Source organism: Emys orbicularis, chromosome 2 (assembly GCF_028017835.1).
Source record: "Emys orbicularis isolate rEmyOrb1 chromosome 2, rEmyOrb1.hap1, whole genome shotgun sequence".
In the NCBI taxonomy this organism is placed as follows: Eukaryota; Metazoa; Chordata; order Testudines; family Emydidae; genus Emys; species Emys orbicularis.
Genome location: NC_088684.1, coordinates 182,887,517 through 182,910,366, shown reverse-complemented (window position 1 = coordinate 182,910,366; position 22,850 = coordinate 182,887,517). Strand labels below are relative to the sequence as shown.

The following is a 22,850-nucleotide window of genomic DNA, read 5'->3' as shown; positions in this document are numbered from 1 at the left end:
TGGAAAACAAAACACGTAATCAACAAATCAGTTTAACCCAGTTGCAATAATCCAGGTAAAAATTGACAAATATTACTGTCTTGTGAGTGTAAGAAACACCCTTGTATGATTATTCCACCCCCATCCCCCATGGAAAAACATCAGTGTCATTCACTTGGAAGAAAAGAAAATGATAAAGGTTTGAACTTTTTTTGTTTAACTGTAATCATTTATAAAAACAATTCTTAACAGAGAGCACACATGCAAGTTCCTCAGATGGGGGCTCAGGGTTTTATAGGTGATTGATTTTACACATCAGCCAGTATATCATACTCTGATTGAAATATACACATTTTACAGCCATATTTAGGTCAGTTTAACATTGTTAATTATAACTTTATTCCATCGTAAGAAAAAAAAAGCTGGAAGATTGCCAGTTACTTAACTGTAAAAGCTGTCATTCTCCATGGTCATTTGCTTGATAATAAATTTCACAGCTGTGTTCACAGTCTTAGTTATAAAGAAAAAAAACCCCTGCCTTTAAAGCTACTCTTTTGAGTTAGTGGCAAAAATTAGAAGTCTCCTATTTCAACAAACTGAAATATAAACTATTCATGTATATTCTCTCTTCAGCATGTGCACGTAATTCCTATTAATGTTACTGGCATTACACATGAGCATCGAAGGGAGAATAAAATCTATAAAGTGTAATTAGTTTCACAATTTTGCTAGTCTCTTTCTACTCCAATGTTTTAAAGAGATTTCACAACACTCAAAATTCTTGCTTCTGTGCAATGACAAACTAATTCACAACTTGCAACGGTAGTGCTGACTCTGTTAGCTGAAATGGAAAGAGATAAATTGGCCTTTCACAGCAGCATACACTTGGCCTAATTCTCCTTTCACTTACACCAGTGTAATCAGGAACAAGTCCGGTGCAGTCAATGGAATTGTTCTATATTTATTTATATCAACGGCAACCAGAATTTGGCCGTCTGCATTTAACAGAGGCAAGACAAAAAGGATTCTATTTTCATAACATGCAACAGGTTTTTTGAAATGGAGGATCTGCTCATGCTGTCTTTTAAGTCAATGGAAGCTAGGCCCAGGTATAATAGGCTTTCGCTTCCAAAGGAGCTTACATAAAATTGTATTACTGGTTTATCAAATATAGTTTTAATATGACAAATGTTTATTATAATTTGCATATGAAAAAGCTTTCTGGTGAATATAACGAATGTCAGCCAGAAAACCTGTAGCTTAGGAAAAACGGGAATAACAAAACTTAAAATATAATTCTTAGAAACCACAGATACAATAAGTTCACATAACACAAAACAACCAAGTACAAAATAAACACCACAAATTCCCCTCTTCCACCACTCCTCTCCTCTCCTCAAGCTTGAGAGAATAGATGAAGTTTGCAGCATGCTGAAAGGTTAACAGACTGAGCTATATCAGAGAGCAAGTTCCTAAGTCATATGGCGCTAGAGGAGAACACCCTGAGCATCTTTACTTACTACAGCTGTGGCAGTATCGCATAGAGAGAGAGAGGTGGTCTGTCCAGGGCCAGCCCACAACATTTTGGCACCTGAGGCGGGGAGCTCAAATGACGCCCCAATGCCCCCTCGCTTGGGCCAAAACTTTGAAAGGTCTCAATTCTGCCTTCTTCCTGTTCTTCTCCTCTCATGGTACTGCTCTGCTACCTACCCCAATAAAGGAGAACTAACAACTTAAAATGCCTTGTTCAAAAATTTTAAGTAACACTTAACTTTCAAACACCTGAACAGCAAATGTAACTTTTCTTGTCTGCATAGTAAACCCTGGCATTTTTATCTGTTTGAATAATCAAAGTGGTGCTTTCCATGCCTTCTTGGTTGCAAAGATTTGAACCGCTTCCTGAAGGTCCACAGTCTGGGCCAGCTCATGCTCTATTGAGATGGTTGCAAGGCCGACCAGCCTCTCCTGTGTCATTGTGGAGTGTAGATGAGTTTTTATTAACTTCAGCTCGGAGAAGCTGCGTTCTCCACTGGCAACTGTTACAGGATGTGTTAGAAGTATGCGCAGAGCAACAAAAGCATTTGGAAAGAGAGTGGTCATCTTATTTGTGCACATATATTTCAGAACAGCCTTTGGAGTTGATCCTGCTGAAATGTATCTTGAAAGGGCTTTCAGTTCATCACCTAAATCACTCGCATCAATATCGCACATGTCATCATGTGTCAACACTGTCTCTAGTGCCCTGCATTGCTCGTGTAGGTCTTCTTCAGGTATAGTGAGGAGTTCTGGAATATCATACAACATCCCAAATATACTGCTATGTTCCTTGAACTGCATGAAACATTCTTCAACTGACTGTATTGCACAATCTAGCACCTGGTTACAGAATTCAACTTTGAATTGTTGTTTGGGGTCTCTTATGGGATTATCCCATGCCTCATAATCAAAATGTCTTCTTCTTCGGTGTCTCTTGTATTCTTGAATGGGTGGGAAAATAGCTTCAGTGTGAAGTTCCTCTGCCAACTTCTGTGCACTCTTCAGAATGTTTTGAAATCCCTCATCTGACCAGTAAGACTGTAGGTATGACTTTGCTTTGTCCAGTTGTACCATTGCTCCAGATATATGAAGGTCAACACCTTGGAGTCTCTTGCTTACAACATTTATTTCAAACAGTATGTCATGCCACAACACTAAGCCACACAGAAATTTGAAGTTATGTATGTTTCTGGTGATTCCATTTCTCTCTGCCACTGTTCTCCCACGAACAGTTCCTGTCGCAGCATTATCCTCCATAATGGCAACTATGGCATCATCTATCTTCCCAGTTTGGTGTTTGATAGGCTTTATCGCCTCCACTTGACTTTCCCATTGTGTGGCACACAGTGGTTTCAGTGTCAGAGAGGATGTTCCCAGATGTTGCTTCAAAAGTTGCCATCGATGAGTTGATGCAGAGAAAAATACATAGATGCTTTGAATTACATTAAAAAATTCAGCAGCCTCACTAGAAGCTGATGCTGCATCACTGACCACCAAGTTCAATGAATGAGAACTACATGGGACAAAAAAAGCTTGAGAGTGTATTTCTCAGATACGTGTCTGCACTCCTCTGTTCTTTCCTTTCATTTTGGCACCATTATTGTAGCCCTGACCTCTCATGTCAGTTATCGCAATTCCTGTATCTTCCAGCTTTTTAAGAAGCACATTTGTCATACCAGCTCCTGTAGTATCATCAATGTCAATAAATTCTAGAAAATGCTCTCTGACAGTCACCATTGCAGGGACATTTTCACTAGGTTCTGTTATTGTTACAAAACGCACGATTAAAGTCATTTGTTCCGTATGGCTGATGTCAGGTGTGCAGTCCAGAATAACAGAGTAATAGCTTGCGGACTTCAGATCTGCCACAATCTTCTGTTTGACTTTTGTTGCCAGTAACTATATGATCTCATTTTGAATTGTTTTTCCAAGGTAGTGATGTGTGTACATTTCTTGGGTGGTGACTCTTCTTAGATGCTCCTGGAGTACAGCTTCAAACTCAGTCATCAGCTCCACAATTTTAAGGAAGTTTCCATTGTTTGGCACATACAGCCGATCCGAAGTGCCACGCAGTGCTAGGTTTTGGGTAGCAAGTATTCTCACAATGGCAATGAGCCTTTTCAGAACATTTTGCCAGTAAAGAGACTCTGATGCAATCTTCTCTTTACGCTGATCATCTATGGTGGCCTTTAGCCTTTGGGTACGTCTTCACTACCCGCCGTATCGGCGGGTAGCAATCGATTTATCCGGGATCGATATATCGCGTCTCGTTAAGACGGGATATATCGATCCCCAAACGCGCTCACTGTCAACTCCGGAACTCAACCAGAGTGAGCGGCGGTAGCACAGTCGACGGGGGAGCCGCGGACGTTGATCCCGTGCCGTCTGGACCCCAGGTAATTCGATCCAAGATACTTCGAATTCAGCTACGCTATTCGCGTAGCTGAAGTTGCGTATCTTGGATTGATTCCCCCCCCCCCCAAGTGTAGACCAGCCCTTAGTCTCATCTCAAGCTCTTTCCTCCTATGGAATGCTCTCTGGTGATTTGCTGCCTTCTCATGGCATGCCAGATTTCTAGCCAGATTTTTCCAGTCCTTTGTTCCTGTAGAACCCAATGTAGCTGGAACATTAGACTGGAAGAGTTTGCAACAAAAACAGGATGTAGCATTCTGGGTTTTTGAGTACATAAGCCATGGCCTCTCCACTTTGTCACCATTGGGGATTTTACACCAGTAATGTGTTGGATGGAAACTTCTATTTTCATTGTCTTTGGGGAACATGAAGTGTTTCACTTGCTGTGGCCCGTGCAATACAAGGAAGTCCCTCAGGCTACTGCTCAAGTGGGTCCACAGTCCTGGATCATCTAGACGTAAGGAACTAAACTCAGCAGCAGCTGTTTCTTGCACGTCCACCACACTCTTCTTTGATCTACACTTTTCTTCAGGAATGTGCATGGTTACATCCATTTGAGATGGAGATATGGATGCTGCAGTAGCTGCCAGGTCACTTGCACTCTGACTAACTGGAAGATCTGGCATCTCCTCACCACTCACATCCTCACTGGGGCCGGAAGGCTCACCGTGAACATTTGTGCTATGTATCTCAGGAGAGCTCCTTCCTGCTTATATAGAAAAGCGTCCTTTGCGTTCTTACTTTTTTTGAATGCTGCCCCAGAGGGGCGTTTTCTTCTTTCACTCATGACTGCTCTTCTGTGCCAGCTATAGTGGCTCTCAACACTCAACTGAAGGGGACAAATAAGCAGGCTGGTAGCAGGGCCTGAGTGAGGGAAGATATCAGCATCTTAAGGGCCTAACTGGCTCCTACTACTTCAGTCGACTGCCTGTTCTCCTCAAGTGCTGGAAAAAAATCACGAAGAAATAATGCCTAAAGAGAACTAGAGGTGATCGTAGTCAACAAATTAAATATTATCAATTTGAAATACGAAATGACAGCATAAAAGGGTAATGAAGTTTGGGCTGCAGAAAGAAAGGCATCACATCACAGGACAAAGGGCTGACAGTTTCTCTCTGTAAAGATGTGGTGTGCCTATATGAACCTGAAATATGGTATTCAGTTTTACACACCTCATTAGCAACAAAATATTGACAAATTGGAGGGAATTCAGAGAAGAGCAACAGAAATGATTTTGAGCCTGAAGGACTGTCTTACAAGGAAAGATTAAACAAGTCAAATAAGAATAGCTTTACTATGAGATGACTAACTGGGAGATGTAACAATCGTTTATATATCTGAAGGGTGTAAGCACCAGGAAGAGAGAGTAATTATTTAGTATGGTACAATGGAATATAATTCTGAAGTGGAAGTTAAGAGGAGGAAAATTAGTCTGGATATCATGAAGGTCTTCTCAATTAGTGTAACTATTCAGGCTTCCAGTCAGGTTCTTATAAGCCCCCATTACTTGGTATCTGACTGCACGTAATCTCTGGAATAATCTCCTAAAGTAAACAGCAGACATCACCACACATTTAGTCATTTAAAACTATTGCTAGACTGAAACTATACCATAAATACTAGAAAATAGCATTGCTATTGCAAAGAGGTGGGCTAGATGACCTAATGTATTAAAGACTTAGGGACAGTACCAGATCATTCCATTTTATAAAGAGACATCTCTGTGAACAGGGCAAAGCCAGATAATTTATAGGTGGGTTTTCCAAATTGATTTTCTTTTTGCACACTATCCTATATCCAGTATCTCCCACAAGAATCACCCTGAAAATAGTTCAGTAGTGACACTGCATTACTGCTCACTATATATTCCATTTACTTAATCATTAACTACTTAGGAGTCTAAAAAAGTGCCTCTCCTTTCTCTTTCAGCATGAATACATCAAAACATGAAAAAGAGTCAATACAAAATAAACAAATAACAAAAGATTAATATCCTCACCCAGGATACCCCTCCATTGTCCAGATGAATAAATGAAAACCACCCCTCCTTCAACCCTATTTATACTCTCTATGCATCCCATTCTTGAAACCCCAGCTAAATGCATAAGCCGTGCTCTGAATAATCACACCCAGGTCCTATACAGCATCTTTCAACAGTAGATCACAAAGCAATTCGCAAAAAATAATAATAAATTACTTAGAAGTATCTTTATCCCCATTTTAGAGATAATCCCCCAAGGCTTCCCCAAGGTAATCCAGAAGGCTAGAAGCAGCACTTGGAATAGAAACCAGGTCTCCACAGACCCAGTCCAGATCTCTATCCACTAGGTCACTAATTGAGCTTTTGCTAGATCTAGGGAGATGCAACTTTCTGAGTCAAATGCCCTTCATCAAATTGCCCTGCCAATTAAAACGGGGAACTTGTAGTTCAAACACTCCCACTGATTTCAAATGCCCTAGGAGCAAATGAGAAGAGAATGGGGACTCTCAGTGCACAGGATAGGTCCTGTTGACCTCAATACTGTAGGGGTATCACAGAGTCTGCACCTTAGGACTCTGAAGGTTAAACCATCATCCTGAGGGAGGAATCTCTTGTTGCAGTTCCGCGAGGAAAGAGAAACAACCCTGACAATGAATTATGACAATAGGAAAAAAAACCTAAAGGAGTTAACTTGTTTGGGCCTAGCTGCTCAAATATGAGCACGTACATTATTAACAGATGCACAGGCTGAGCAAATGTTAGACCCCAGGGAGAAGGTAAACACTGTTCAGCTATATGCAAACAAGGCATTAATAATGAGCTCTGAAGACGACAAGCCTGCTGTTTAGTTCAATGTTAATAGTTTTGTCAGTGAAAGAAACAGTATATCCCCTCTAGTAGGGGAGAACTTTCCAGAACCCCAGGACTCTCCAAATATGGTTCTTTCGTGTACTCATTGATTGTGTGCTCAGAAAAGCAGCCAGAATGAGATATTTTCCTTTAGTTGAAAGGATACTGTAAAGCAATCAGTTAAAAAATGTCATGTCATCACTTCAGCGATACCAATCCCCACTGATGATCTACTCATCAAGCAGCAAAGTCTGTCTCCATTGCACAGCCCAAGTAACCCAGCTGTGTGCTGAAGAGATTGTGGTCAGGCTGTGGGGTGGCCAGTTCTTCAGCTTCAGGGCTACAGTAGCCCCTTGAGGCTAGTGTTCTGTCTCCATGATGTGGAGAAGCAGAATGGCCACTGGACCTGCATAGTTGTGAATTTTACCAGAACTGTCCATTCCTGCCCTTGGCACCCACTCCATAGTTGCATGTAGGGAGCCACTGTGGAAATCTCCCTTCCCCATACATAAGCCAAATCTATCCTTTCTGCTCCAGTCTGGAACTTCCATACCCACAGCTGGAAGAGCAAGATTTGTCCCTAATATGTTAGCGATTCATTACATTCTGTACTTTTTATTATTATTCAGTATTAATAAGGGAGAGGAAAGGATGCTGCCTACTAACCTTCTGCTTTGATGACCATAATCTTTTGCTCCAGGTCAATTATGGGGTGTACCAGACACAGTCTAGGTTCCTGTTTCTGACTGATGCAAATGCCATTCTGATTCACAACCATCCAGGTTCGGTCATACAGCAATCCTTGGTTTCCTACAGGCCACTCAGAAACCTGGCATAGCAACAGAAAAAAAATACAATGGGAAAGAAAACTCGACATCAGTTATTTAATAAAGATCTTTAGCTGTAGTAGTGGAAAGGCACTGCACAAAAAGGAAAGGGAAAAGAAACTTTCCCCTAGTGAAATCCTTTGAAACTGAAATAGGAAAACTCATGTATGTGTCAATGTCAGCCTTGTTAACAGAAGCTTTAATTATCAAATCAAAGAGAAATCTCTCTGCAGGAAGGTGCCAGATCTAAATTGAGTTTTATTACTATTGTTTGTTACACATCACCATGCTTTTAGACACCACCATTAACAAGTGGGGCTGTGAGAAGATAGTGAATATCATTCGTGAAATTTGGTGGAAACTGTTCTCAGCTTTATCTGGGCCATTTTAGGAGTCTCACAATTCCACTTCTCATATCCAAACATAGGAAGTTTAAAAAAATGTGACTGAATGCAAAAATTGAGTTTTTTAAAAAGAAAAATTTGAAATTCAACATTTTGAAAATTTCAAGATTTTTTGCTCAAAGAGACCCTGTTTTTTTCTGTGAAACTGAAACTACTTTATGAAATTAAAGTAAAATGAGAGAACCTCAGTTTGAGGATTTCCACTTAGTTGAAAGCTGGTCTTTTAAACATATTGTCTCAGATCACGTGTACTCTCCAGTAGCAGTAATATATTTAGAGAGTTAACCATGACTAAGCTTTGTTGTATTTTCATATATGTTAGTTAAGATACTCCCTGAACAGTCCATGTGATTATTGGCAAGCTAACTGGCAAGATACCTCTAGCAAGTAAATATTGAGGGCCAAATTCTGCTCTCAGATACATGCATATACTTCCTATCATGCATGTACCAGAGGGCAAAATTCAGCCTCAAGTGACTGATAATGTCAGCATAATTTAAATAGATTTTTTAAAAATCAAGTTTCTGATAGAACATCGTTATCATCTCCACAACTGAAAACAAACTTAAAAACTTCTAAAAGGGTTTATTTTCTCCCTTGCTGATATTTATAAGGGCCTTTTCAACCTCTCAGTCAGACCTTTCTGCAGTAGCCATTTAAAATTCTTGGCCAGAGTGCTGTAAAATGCATGAAGTACACAAACAAACAAAAACAAAAAATAGAAAAATATTTTTCTACTTCCTTTTAAAAATTAGAATAATTGTATGTGCTTTGTGTACCTATACAGTAGGGATAGAATTTTCAGCCAGAAATCTGATATTCGAGCTGGCGAATAAAGGCAACGTGACTTATGAACATACTTAGAACTAAACATGTCTTAAGTGCCTTCCTCAGTCAGGGCCTTCAATAATGCACTACATAGCGATAGGCACTATGCAAAAAAAATCAGATAAATAATAGATAGCAACAATCATCCCATGCAATTTACTTTGCCTGTTGTAGGTTCAGGATGATTATAGGAACCTCCATGCTCCAACTTTGAGATGCTGCACCCCTGACTGCATGCCCACAACTCACTTCTCCCTCTTCCCCAAGATATTGATCACCTAAAGGTGCCCCGTAATAAAGCCCCTCCACTTATGTCACTGATATTTGCCAAGTACTTCCTTTTTCCTCTACATTGGAATTCCTATAATTTTTACACGACCAGGATCCCAGATAAGAAAGTTGCAATAATATAAGATAATTGCATGCCCCACCTCTTGGGCAGAACATCAGTAAATGACATAGTTAATTTTTCAGCATATGATGTCTGGAGATGTGCTCAGGTGAATATGAAACCCCTCCATTCACCTATGTATCTAGGCCTGAAACTCAGGAGGATCAGAGTTTGGCAATCCATTCCTTGATTGCCTATTGCAAGAAGGGCAGGAGACCAGTAGAAAGTCCAAATTCTTCCTATTTCTCATGCTTGCTAATCTTCTTCTCCACCAGTCATGAGTCAGAACATTGCATAATAAAGCCAATTCATGTTATTGATCCACCGATTGGGCTACCTGTTTTTAGCTAAAAAGAGTTCTTCTGTGCAAATCAAACAAAATTTAGCAAGAAAAGTAAGCAGAGCATAGTGCTTACTGATGCTACAATTCAGATTTTCCATTAGAAACCCCTGTTTTCATCTTTTTAAAAATGCTTTTTGACTTATTTTTTTTCTGATTACAATAGAGTGGGTATTACAGTTACTGTATTTTGGAACATATGAAGAGAATTAACTGAGCAGGTTTTAAATTATACAAGTGTAAGAAAAGTTTATGTTCATAACACCTGTATATATTGTTGTCCACTGATAACTAAAAGTATGTGTTGTATTTTAAATGAAAACTATTTATTTATATAGTCTTGGGTGTTACCATGTAATTTTTATAGTTTAGAATCTGTGGTAGGAATAATAAAGTTATTAATGTTTAAAGTCTTAACCTTTTTTCATTGAGCATGTGCATTATGTAACAATACAAAATTAATGGACACAAAATGTTCATGTTTAAAAATGCATACTGTGACAAAGTTCCTCCTCTATCTTGGTGGGTCCTGCGCTTATTGGCGGGTCCTGCGCTTATTGGCGGATTTTTCTTGCCTCAGAGATTCACCATGTGGGTTGGGGAACAGCCCAGAGACCTTCCCCTCTGGGAGAACCCACAGTCCAGGTCAATTGGGAGGTTTGGGGGGAACCCGGGCCCGCCCTCTACTCCGGGTTCCAGCCCAGGGCCCTGTGGACTGCAGATGTCTATAGTGCCTCCTGTAACAGCTGCATGACAGCTACAACTCCCTGGGCTACTTCCCCATGGCCTCCTCCAAACACCTTCCTTATTCTCACCACAGGACCTTCCTCCTGGTGTCTGATAACGCTTGTGCTCCTCAGTCCTCCAGCAGCACACCCTCTCACTCTCAGCTCCTTGCGCCTCTTGCTCCCAGCTCCTCACACTCCCACCACAACTGAAGTGAGCTCCTTTTTAAAACCCAGGTGCCCTGATTAGCCTGCCTTAATTGATTCTAGCAGGTTCCTGATTACTCTAGTGCAGCCCCTGCTCTGGTCACTCAGGGAACAGAAAACTACTCATCCAGTGACCAGTATATTTGCCCTCTACCAGACTCCTGTACCCCTCTGGTCTGGGTCTGTCACATATCCCTCCCCCCTGCTCAACGCCAAGGGGTTGGGCAGCTTGGGACGCCAGACAGTGCACACGTGACAAGCCATCGGCGTTGCCATGACGGCTCCCTGCTCTGTGTTGCACACGGAACTGGAAAGGTTGGAGGGATAAGAACCATCTGGTCACCCTTGTGTTCTTCTCCTTGTTTCGCTGCATCCATTGAAGAGGGGCATGGTCGGTCACAAGGACAAATCTGCGCCCGAGCAGGTAGTAGCGCAATGTTTCCATGGCCCATTTTACAGCGAGACATTCTCTCTCCACCACTGCATATTTTTGTTCCCTTGGAAGGAGTTTCCGACTGAGGTATAAGATTGGGTGTTCCTCCCCCCCGACCATCTGTGATAGAACGGCCCCCAACCCTACTTCCGATGCATCCGTCTGCAGGATAAACTCCTTGGTGAAATCAGGGGCTATCAGTACGGGGTTATTGCAGAGGGCAGTCCGTAGGTCTGTGAATGCTTCCTCTGCTGCGTCAGACCATCTCACCAGATCTGGTCCACGGGCTTTCACTAGGTCTGTCAGAGGGCTTGCCCTTGTAGCAAAGTGGGGGATAAATCGTCGGTAATACCCCACCACACCTAGGAACGCCCGGAGTTGTTTCTTGCGACTTGGTCAGGGCCAATTTTGGATGGCCTCTAACTTGTTCACTTGGGGTTTTACCAGACCTTTTCCCACAATGTAGCCAAGATATTTGGCCTCTGTAAACCCTACTGCGCACTTGGCAGGGTTTGCTGTAAGGCCAGCTCGCCTGAAGGTATCGAGGACCGCCTCCACCTTCTCCAGGTGGGTTTCCCAGTCTGGGGTATGAATGACCACATCGTCCAAGTAGGTAGCAGCATAACTGTTATGCGGGCGTAATAGCTTGTCCATGAGGCGCTGGAAGGTAGCTGGGGCCCCATGTAGTCCAAAAGGGAGGACAGTATATTGAAAAAGACCCTCTGGTGTAGAGAACTCAGTCTTTTCCTTTGCGTCTTCTGCAAGGGGAATCTGCCAGTACCCCTTTGTCAAGTCTAGGGTAGTCAAGTACCGGAGTACCGGGCATTACCCAGACGGTCCACTAGCTCATCTATGCGAGGTATGGGGTACGCGTCGAACTGGGATACTTCGTTTAGTCGCCGGAAGTCATTGCAAAATCTTGTGGTGCCATCAGGTTTGGGCACCAGCACGATTGGGCTGGACCACTGACTGTGGGATTCTTCGATGCTCCCCAACTCCAGCATTTTTTTTACTTCTGCTTTTATTTCCTCCCTTTTTGCCGCTGGCACCCGATAGGGCCTCATTGTTACTCTGGCCCCAGGGTTCGTGACAATGTGGTGATATGTCTCGATTGTTCGACCCGGTTTTGTCGAGAACACATCTTGGTTCCGGAAGATCATCTCAGACACCTCATTCTTCTGGTCTGGTGTTAAATCGGGAGACACTCTCACCTGTTTGGAAGGCTTGTTTTCCTGGGTTAGGTCTTTTTGGACCATTGTGCATGCCTCTTGTGCATGCCAGGGTTTCAGAAGGTTAACGTGATAAATCTGTTCTTGTTTTCTGCGTCCTGGCTGCCGCACCTTGTAGGTTACTTCCCCCATGGGTTCAACCACCTCATAGGGCCCCTGCCATTGGGCCAGAAGCTTGCTTTCTGCTGTGGGTACCAACACCATAACCCGATCCCCTGGTTGGAACTGTCGCACTTTTGCCTGGCGATTGTAATGGGTTCGCTGGGCCTCCTGTGCCTTCTCCAAATGTTCCCGTACAATAGGGGTAACCCGGGCTATCTGGTCTCGCATCTGCATTACATGCTCTATTATATTTCTCCCCTCATTGGGTTCCTCTTCCCAGATCTCTTTGGCGATATCTAGTATGCCACGGGGGTGACGCCCGCATAATAACTCGAAGGGGGAAAACCCAGTTGAGGCCTGTGGTACCTCCCGGATAGCGAACATAAGGTAGGGTAGTAGGGTGTCCCAATCCTTCCCATCCCGACTTACCACCTTCCTTATCATAGCCTTGAGGGTTCGGTTAAACCTTTCTACCAACCCATCAGTCTGTGGATGGTAGACCGAAGTTCTCAGGGTATGTATATGGAGCAGCGTACAGAGGTCCTTCATTAGCTTCGACATAAATGGGGTTCCTTGCTCGGTTAATATCTCCTTTGGTAGCCCCATTCAGGCAAAGATCCCCACCAGCTCTTTGGCTATAGTTTTAGAGGCCATGTTCCGCAGGGGGACGGCTTCTGGGTAGCGAGTAGCATAGTCCAAAACAACAAGTATATATTGGTGGCCCCGAGCCGTCTTCTCCAGGGGTCCCACTAGGTCCATGGCTATTTGCTCGAAGGGGACCTCTATGATGGGAAGGGGTACTAAAGGTGCCCTCAAGTGGAGACGGGGACTGTGCAGCTGACACTCTGGGCAGGAGGCACAGTACCTCCGCACTTCTTCATGTACTCCAGGCCAGAAGAACCGTCGTAGGACTCGTGCTAGGGTCTTCTCTACCCCCAAATGCCCCCCAAAAAGATGACTAAGAGCAAGACTTAATACAGCGTTCTGGTGTTTTTGAGGCACTAGGATCTGCTGTACCTTCTGCCCCTGTACTGGTGCAACCCGGTATAAGAGATCCTTCTTCATTATGAAGTAGGGTCCTGGTCCCTGGGTTTTTCCTTCCACGGGGACCCCCATCTATTTCAGTCACCTCCTTCCTAATGTTGTCATACCTTGGGTCTTCTGCCTGGTCCCGTCCAAAATTTCCTCTCCCGGGGCTAATCTGCCCGCGATCTAGGGGCCCAATCTCTGTTGCCTCTACTGGTTCAGAAGCATTAGGGTGGGGGTCAGACTCAGGTGCTTCTCCCTCCTGCGTGGCCTCCTTTTCAGCTGCGCGGGTCCACCTACCTACAAGAGCGACCCTCTGGCTTTGGGTCAGTATTCGGGTTCCCAAGGCCTTAGCTGCCCTTCTTTCCCTTTTTATCTTTCTACCCTGTCTGGGAGTGGAGAACAAATCTGGGGATATTTCAGAGAAGATTGGGGATTGACAGTCTGCTGTGGATGCCTCATCAATTTTAGGGTCCCCATCTTTCTCCAATCCCCCTACTGGGAGTAAGTTTCCAAAGCCTGGGAAGTCCCTCCCTATGAGCACTGGGTATGGGAGTTTAGGGACTACACCTGCTGCTACCTCAGTAGTGTTCCCTTGGATCTCGATTTTTACTGGGATGGTGGGGTAGTAACTAACTGTCCCATGGACACATGTTATCCCCGTACGTTTAGCCTGCAGCAGCTGACTACGCTTCACGAGCTTCCCTGAGATAAGCGTGATAGCACTCCCCGAATCAACCAGTGCCATGGTCCCTACCCCATTTAGTTTCACTGGTCTGGTATACATATGTGGGGTTAGTGAGACCCCCACAAGGTGGATTAGGGAGCATGGATCTGCCCAGTTCCCCAGGTTACACTGCATAGGCTCCTCAGCATTGGGACACTGTGCAGCTATGTGTCCCCACTCCCCGCAGGCATAACATCTGTATGGAGCCCTAGGCGTTCCCCGGTCTCTTGGTTTGGGCAGTCTAACATCACGAACCTCTTCTCCCTCAGTGCGCCGACTCTTTGTGGCCTCTAATGGGCCTTCAGCCTCTCTCTTTTTCCACCTGGGCCCTCCAGTCACCCAAACTTTAGGGCTTGGTGCTGCTAGTTTAACCCGGGGTGCCTCTTCCTTAACTGGTCGGGTCAGCTCCCTCGCTGTCCTTCGCCTCTCTACCAGGGTGACAACCTCATCATAGGTGGAGGGTTCGTTCTGGCTTACCCAGGCACGAAGGTCTGGTGGTAGTCCCCTCATGTATCGGTCGATGACCAGAACTGCTAGTATCTCTTCCGGACTCCGGGACTCTGTTTGCAACCACTTTCGTGCGAGATGGATGAGGTCATACAATTGGGACCGCAGGGTTTTCTCTTCCTGGTACCTTCAACCGTGATACTGCTGGGCCTGCACTGCTGTCGTTACCCCAGATCTGGCCAGGATCTCTGCTTTCAGCTGGGGGTAGTCTGCCGCAGCCTCTTCAGGCAGATCATGGTAGGCTTTCTGGGCCTCCCCACATAAGAATGGGGCAAGGATGCCAGACCACTGATCTCGAGGCCAGGCATCCCGTAGGGCTGTCCTCTCAAAGGCCAGAAGGTATGCCTCTACATCATCCTCCCGTGTCATTTTCGGCAGCCAATGGCTGGCCCGTATGAGCCGTGTCCCATCATGGCCGCGATTCAGCTCTGTAAGGGACTTTACCTGGTTTACCAGTTCCCGCAACATAGCTCGGTCTTGAACAGCCTGGTCCATCAGCAGGCGATTAGTCTCCTGCTGCAGCCGCACTGCCTTCTGTTGGGCGGCTGCCTGGACACGGGTAGCCTCCTGCTGGACTGCCATAGCTTGTATCAGTGCCCGCACTACGTCATCCATTGTGGTGAAAAAAAATAAACCGTCTCCTTTTTTTGTTTTTTGTTTAAATCACCCTCCTTCTTCTGCCACGCTGTGCACCCCAATATCCCACCCCTGACACCAGTGTGACAAAGTTCCTCCTCTATCTTGGCGGGTCCTGCGCTTATTGGCGGATTTTTCTTGCCTCAGAGATTCACCATGTGGGTTGGGGAACAGCCCAGAGACCTTCCTATCTGGGAGAACCCACAGTCCAGGTCAATTGGGAGGTTTGGGGGGAACCCGGGCCCGCCCTCTACTCCGGGTTCCAGCCCAGGGCCCTGTGGACTGCAGATGTCTATAGTGCCTCCTGTAACAGCTGCATGACAGCTACAACTCCCTGGGCTACTTCCCCATGGCCTCCTCCAAACACCTTCCTTATTCTCACCACAGGACCTTCCTCCTGGTGTCTGATAACGCTTGTGCTCCTCAGTCCTCCAGCAGCACACCCTCTCACTCTCAGCTCCTTGCGCCTCTTGCTCCCAGCTCCTCACACTCCCACCACAAACTGAAGTGAGCTCCTTTTTAAAACCCAGGTGCCCTGATTAGCCTGCCTTAATTGATTCTAGCAGGTTCCTGATTACTCTAGTGCAGCCCCTGCCCTGGTCACTCAGGGAACAGAAAACTACTCATCCAGTGACCAGTATATTTGCCCTCTACCAGACTCCTGTACCCCACTGGTCTGGGTCTGTCACAATACTTTAAACAATCTTGTGTATCTTAAAAGAAGGTGGGGGAGGGTGAGAATTTCTTCGTCTCCGGTTTGATTGTGTCGTCCGTCCCCCCCCCCCCCCCCGCTTGAAATAAAAACTGTAAGGAAATGAAAGTAGAGCTTCCTCCCCAAAAGTCCATAAAACATCGTATTCCATCTGGGTCCTCTGCTTTCTGTGCATTTGGTAACGCATGCATGGAGCAGGACTGGGCAGTAGACAAATACTCCTTGTTAAACACATTTGATAAGATATTTGGAATAGGGACTAACTATCCCCCTGTTAGTTCCTTAATTTTCATCCCCTGCATTCTCATTTTCTCTTGTCATCCAGTGCCTTATGTGCAAGGGCAGCTAGACACAGGAGGAGTGAAGTTTTAGAGCTAGTGGGTTATATTAATGGACTTTTCACTAGAGAGGAGGTCAAAGAGCGATTTTCAATTAGTCATGAGATGGGGTATGGAGGTACCTGCTGCATCTTGCAGTTCTACTCCTAGTCACTGAAAAAAGGCCAAGCAATACACATGTTCACCAACTTTATCTTTTGATAACCCAATCCTACACCCAATGTCAATGGCAGTTTTGTCCAAAGCACAAACAGTTTAACAGAACTTTCTTCTGCACATGCACAGTCTGGCATTTCTTTCTTTCTTTCTGCACTGCAACAGAACATGTACTCGCATTCAGACCTACTTACTCTCCATGCCAAAATGTCAATAGTACAATGCAGGCTTGAGTCCCATGCTTGAAGTAACAAACCTGACTATGATCTCCTGTATGCAGGCAAAAGACAAGAATGCACTTACAGCAGTATAAAATTTAAAGCCCTAATAGTTTAGTCCGTTTAGACATGTTCCACCATTATCAAAAAATAGAATCCAAATTATAAGCGGTAAAAACTTTTTAAATCCTCCAATAACTACAAAATGGCCAAAGGGATTTTACTTTTAAAAATTGAAATTGAACTGAAAGTCTAAAGAACTAAAACCTTGTAACCAGTGACCAAGCATAGAAAATTTCAATCAAAAGGGCAAATGTTTCAGGAAGTTATGAGCTTTGTGAAGGCCAGTGTTAGAACAGATGTTGTTTGGCAACATTAACTGAAACAGTCCCTACTACTAGGATCACTATATCAGGAGACTGGCAAAGTTTGTGATTTTCTGTATTAGCTACCTCTTTTGTGACAAACAACAGAGATGCAGAATGATCGAATTCCGGTGACAATCTGAAAGGCTATATTTAGTTTTCAAAATGTCATTCCTTCTCCATTCCTTTTTGGGAAGGTAGTTCTAGAATGTTTCACTTCAAACACCAATGTGTGTAGCATCTGAGACTTTCACCCTTCAAAATAATGAAGGCTGAAGTTGCAATAGTGACACTTAAGGTATAACTACACTGCAATTAAGAACCCATGACTGGCCCGTGCCAGCAGACTTGGGCTCATGGGGCTTGGGCTAAGGGGCTGTTTAACTGAGGTGTAGGCATTTGGGGTCAGGCTGGAGCCCAGGCTCTGGGACATTGTGAGGCAGGAGGGTACCAGTGCTCAGGCTCCAGCTCAAGCATCTACACCACAATTAAACAGCCCCTTAGTCCAAGTCCCATGAGCCCAAGTCTGCTGGCACTGGCCAGTTGCAGATGTCTAATTGCAGTGTAGACATATCCCTACAGTCTTAGGGAGAGTGACTCACTCTGCAATTAGCAATGAGATGGGGTGTGGAGGTATCTGCTCCATCTTGCAGTCCTACTCCTAGCCATTGAATAGAGGCCAAGCAGTAACTGGATTTAGAATGGAGTTAAGTGACTTCCATGAAATATTGATAGCCAAAGAAATCTCATCTGACTTGAAAAATACCATGTCAAAATAAACAATAGCTTTTAGATTTTACCCTCAGCTGGACTGGTAATAAAATGAGGACAATTAGCCTTTAGGGCTCTTTACAAATGGTGAACTGGGGGTTGCTATTTTTACTGCTTTTGCAGGCAGAAAATTGGATGGAGTGATTTTTCATAGGGCAGCCCTAAACATCAAGTGGTGAGTGACAAGTCTAGTTCTGTCTCTAAGAGTTTTGGAGCAAGAACTCTGTGAAGACAGGTGTGACTGATCAGGATAATGAAAGGAAAGAACCCTTCCTGACCTGCTTACCTTCTTCCAGTCCCACATCTCTTCCTGCTTCTCTAACATCTCCTCCTAGCTGTCTCATCACCAACTTAAAATTAACACAACCAACACTGAACTCCTGGTCTTTGCTTCCAAGCCCTTTCCATTCCCCCTATTCTCTATCACTCTTGATAGCACCTCCATTCTCCGCATGGCTGGAACCCATAATCTGGGGGTCTTCTCAACTCTTAACGCTCCCATCCAGGCCTGCTTCCATGCTGTTCTTTATGCATAAAACATCCTTCCTGAACTGATCAGCAAGGCCATTTTACTCTCTTTCTACCAATCCCTCCTCAGACCCCATATCTACTCTGACATGTATAAGAAATGGACCAATTAATGCTGGCCAGTTTGAGAAACAGGTGAGGATAGCTGAAACTTAGATATATATAAACTCCAATATCTAATGCACATAAAGCATGTATATACTTAATTGTGTGTCCACGTTGTTGCCCAGATTCTCAAAGGTATTTAAATGGAAGGTAGATGTCTAAATACCTCAGAGGATCTGGGCCTGTGTCTATTTGTGTTTGTACAGTGCTTAGCACACTGGACCTGATGCTGATTGAGCCTCTGTCCACAGCTTCAATGCAAGTGTCAAATACTAAACAACTATAAATTACATTTCTAGTACTATTAAAAGCTGACTGTAAACCTGGGAGGCTGGATGGCCATCTGTCTTGGATGGTTTAGACACAACAAGTCCTGGATTAGACTAGATGACCTTTGCGGTCCCTTCTAACCCTATGATTCTATGGCAAGGCTAACAAAATTTCACAATCTACCTGCCATTTCTCCAGGGAAAGAGATAGCTCAGTGGTTTGAGCATTGGCCTGCTAAACCCAGGGTTGTGAGTTCAATCCTTGAGGGGGCCACTTGGGGATCTAGGGCAAAATCAGTATTTGGTCCTGCTAGTGAAGGCGGCTGGGCTCGATGACCTTTCAAGGTCCCTTCCAGTTCTAGGAGATGGGATATCTCCATTTATTATTATTATTAGCTAACTTAGATATGTTTAGTCTATAAGCATATACAGTAGGTGCTGCACCACATGGGTGCATGGGGAAGGCAGGTTATCACGAGAGTGCAAAGAACCTTGGCGGCAATCACATAGCTGTTCTTCAGGGGAGTGCAAGGTTTGAGTGAGTTTAGCACCTGCTGTGATGCTAGCCTTGGAGGGAAGATATCTGGCTCTGCTTGTGTGGGAGAAATCCTAGTGCACCCTTTCACTCCAAGATACATCCTGCCTGTGCCTGGATACACAGCACCCAAATCCTCTAGAAGAGACTTATTGTGGCACAACTCTCCTGACAGCAGTCTATGGCTTAAAGCCCCAATTTAACCCTATGCATGCCTGCGTGGTATATGGACGTCTATGCAGCAGTAAAACATTTTGGCAGGAGTGAGCTTTTATAATACAACTCAAAAAACTGCAGCAGTTGAATTAAGGTTGAAACATTCTTTTATACAATGCAGGGTGTACTTGGCTTTTGTAGACAGCTAATTAAAGTTTGTTTTTGTATTTTCCTAGGCTGAATTAAGGGCAGCGTTCATCATACGCAAACCCAAGGCATGTTTATATAAAAATTGACTTCCATGGTCACACTTCATTATATTTTGTTTTAAAGTCCCTCAGATTTTAAAAATATGATTATCGCATTGTTTGAGAAGCTATATTTTAAATACAGGTGATTTGTCACCAAGCTTGACCCCAATTTCCACTCAGATGTGAGATAGTGACCCACACTGGTAAGTTTCCATAAGGAAAGTTATACCATTATTGACATTCATTAAATTGCTCCACAGCACAGTGCGAAGCAAAGTCAGATTCTAGGTCAATGTGCAGCGTATACACCTATTTCATCATGCATTATTTAAAAAAAAAAGTCACAGCTAAGGTGACCATATTATTAACTTGGCAAAAAAGCAATTAAAATCTTCAAAGAGTGAACTTTCAAATAGGGCTGCAACACTTAAATGTCATATTTCTGTTGCAAATGTATTTTTAATGATAACATTTCTTTGTAATGTAAATCAGCCTCCTCTCAATTATAACATGTTAATCAAGTTATTTCTCAATTGCTGCACACCCATCAATGCTTGCAGTCCATCACGTGTCATTTAGTATAAGCATACTAATGACTTGATTATAATTTATTCAAGTTTTTGGGAATCCAAACTATTCATTCTGATACATATTATGTGAAGATTTTCTGGAGGGGGGGGGGTTAGGAAAATGTAATAAATTTGCATCCATGACTTCATCTAATTGAATTTCCCTCAAAAACTAAATATCCAAGTGTTCAGGTAATTTACAGTATAGTTTTGAGAAAGTGAGCACCACTCCTCGAAATAAGATTAATACTCACCTGCTGTTGCCTTATACTTAACACAGAATATTCCTGAGAAGGTAAAGGGAAAAAATGGGGGATGGCTCAAATGAATCTCTAAAATTCATTTTAAATATATACCTTGAATGCAGAACAAGATTTGATTGGGTAGAGGTAAATGTTGGTGACAGTGATTGGCTTGCTCCCACTTCTGTATACTGGTATAGCACTCTCAGAAACAACAGCCCTGCTAGTTTCAGGTGTCTTCAATGCTGCAGATGAATTATTCCAATGTCCCGTGTCTGAGATGATAGTTTTCAGAGAGTATTTCTTTGCATTGTTATTGGTAGTATGGTCATTCTTTGTAATAATTTCCCTTGTGGTGGTTTGGGAGGGAAACTTGCAGTCTGATTCAGATAGTCTGGTTGCTATGATGAACTTTAGAAAGGTTTGTGCATCTTCAAAAGTAGACATATAGCCAAATGATATTCTCACGGACCCAGTGGGACGTCCATCAATTATATCTATGTCATCTCCACAGACATGGCCAGCCTAGATTGAAATAAAAAGAAAAGCAATGAGCTATTAGAACAAACTTTTCATTTTTTCCCCTTCTTGTTTTACAACTTTATACTTCATTTTGCTAACTCGAAACAGAAAAATCCATTCCAAAAACAGCATAATGAATACATAAATAGATTAGGAAAATGGAGAAAATCTTTTCACCTGTCTCATTTGCTACACATAATATCTATCTGTTCATCTAACTAAGATACTTATATGTCCCCAAATACCATATAGGTAAGAACCTTGAGTGCAGACAGACAAACACAAGCATGATCAACCCATACCACGTTTTCCCAGAGCTCAGACGTCAGCATTGCTATGAAATTGCTGGGCTGTATCTAACATCATATGAGCAACATGCAAAACACGCTAGAGAACCCCAGGGGTGTGTGAGAAAGAACAAGATGGTGAAGAGCTTTTAGTTTGGCTGAATGAACAATCCAATTTAATCCTACTGATTTATTGCTTAATGTTCAGTCAAATTAAACAATGTGAAATCCTATAGGGGGGAAATAGTTCATTTGGGTCACATTACAACCGTCAGTTACAAATCTAGAGAATCACAATTTAAATGGACGAAGTTACTCTGGATTTACATTGGTGTGACTGAAGTCTGAATCTTGCCTTTTGGTTATATTTATTATTTCTTCCATAAACGTTTCACGTTTAGTATACATGGCAATCTATAAAATACTAACAATATTAGAAGATGACCAGTTTTCATGAAGTTTAATGGTAGAACACATTTGAACGCTCTTTAAGTTGTGTTCCCATATCACATAATAGGAGCTTTGGTGGCACTTTCACCATTTCCATGCCTGCCATGAAATCATGATTTACATAGGGCCCTATATCTAAATTGCAGCATCTATGTATTTTCAGCATGTATCTAGATGTCTGAATGTAATGATGAAGACGCTACCATATCAATACGGTCATAAATTTTTTAACTTTTGAAAAATGTCCTTAGTAAGCTTTTGGGCTTGTTCTCTGCTAATTCATTGTAATATCAAACTATGACATGTTTACAACTGTGAAGTCCCTCGTGGTTTTTTGTAACATATGCTGCAGCATACCACCCAAATCTTTTGAATGACAATCAGCAGAAAATAGGTCACAAGAGCGCAGCTAGCAAGTTGAAGTTTGTTCATACTTTGGCAACTTAAAATTTAAGTTGCTCCCTACCTAATATACCTCTAATCTCTGTAGACATGTCATATGCACATATCTTTTTAAACTGTCATCATCCTCTCAATGTTAGAGTAGTTTCTTATTGTTTTTCCCCATCTAATTTTTGTCTCTTTTAGACTATGCATCCAATGGGGAAAGACTAAGGGCAGGTATACACTTAAAATGCTGCACCACTGTAGTGCTTAAATTAAGCCGCTCCTAAATTAAGAGCTTCTCCCATCGGCTTAGTTAATCCACCTCCCTGAAAGGTGATAGATATGTCAACAGGAGATGCTCTCCTGGTGACATAGTGCTGTCTACACGGGGGATTAGGTCAGTAAAACTATATCACTCAGGGATGTGGAATTTTCACACCCCTAAGCAACACAGTTATACCGATATAGGTCAATAGTGTAGACTTGGCCTAAGGCTGTCTCTACGCTGCCACTTTCAGTGCTAAAACTTTAGTTGTTCAGGGGTGTGAAAAAACACCCCACTGAGCGACAAAAGTTTTAGCACTGAAAAGCGCCAATATAGACCACTGCTCGTTCAGGGTGGTTTTTTTCTTTTCATTGCTGGAAGAGCTCTCCCCCGGCGATAAAGCGAGTCTACGCTGCCCATGTCACAGTGCTGCCACAGCCGCGTTGTAACGTGGGCAGTGTAGACATACCCTAAGTCTTTATTTATTGAAAATTGACAAGCACAATTAGGACACTTTAATAATAATATAATAAACACAAGATGTTCACTAGAACTGGTCAGGAACTACAATTTCCATTGTGTGGA

The 22,850-nt window shown here is 43.2% G+C and overlaps 1 protein-coding gene across 1 annotated transcript in view; it reads right to left on the bottom strand.

Annotated features, from left to right (window-relative positions):
• Positions 1-22,850, bottom strand: part of MOCOS (molybdenum cofactor sulfurase) — a 386,193-nt gene that overhangs the window by 34,310 nt on the left and 329,033 nt on the right. Inside the window, exons 8-9 of the mRNA XM_065397684.1 lie at positions 20,469-20,879; positions 7,424-7,586 (exon numbers count right to left, since the gene is read on the bottom strand). Of these exons, the coding sequence (XP_065253756.1) occupies positions 7,424-7,586; positions 20,469-20,879 (574 nt within the window). The remainder of the gene's footprint in view (positions 1-7,423; positions 7,587-20,468; positions 20,880-22,850) is intronic.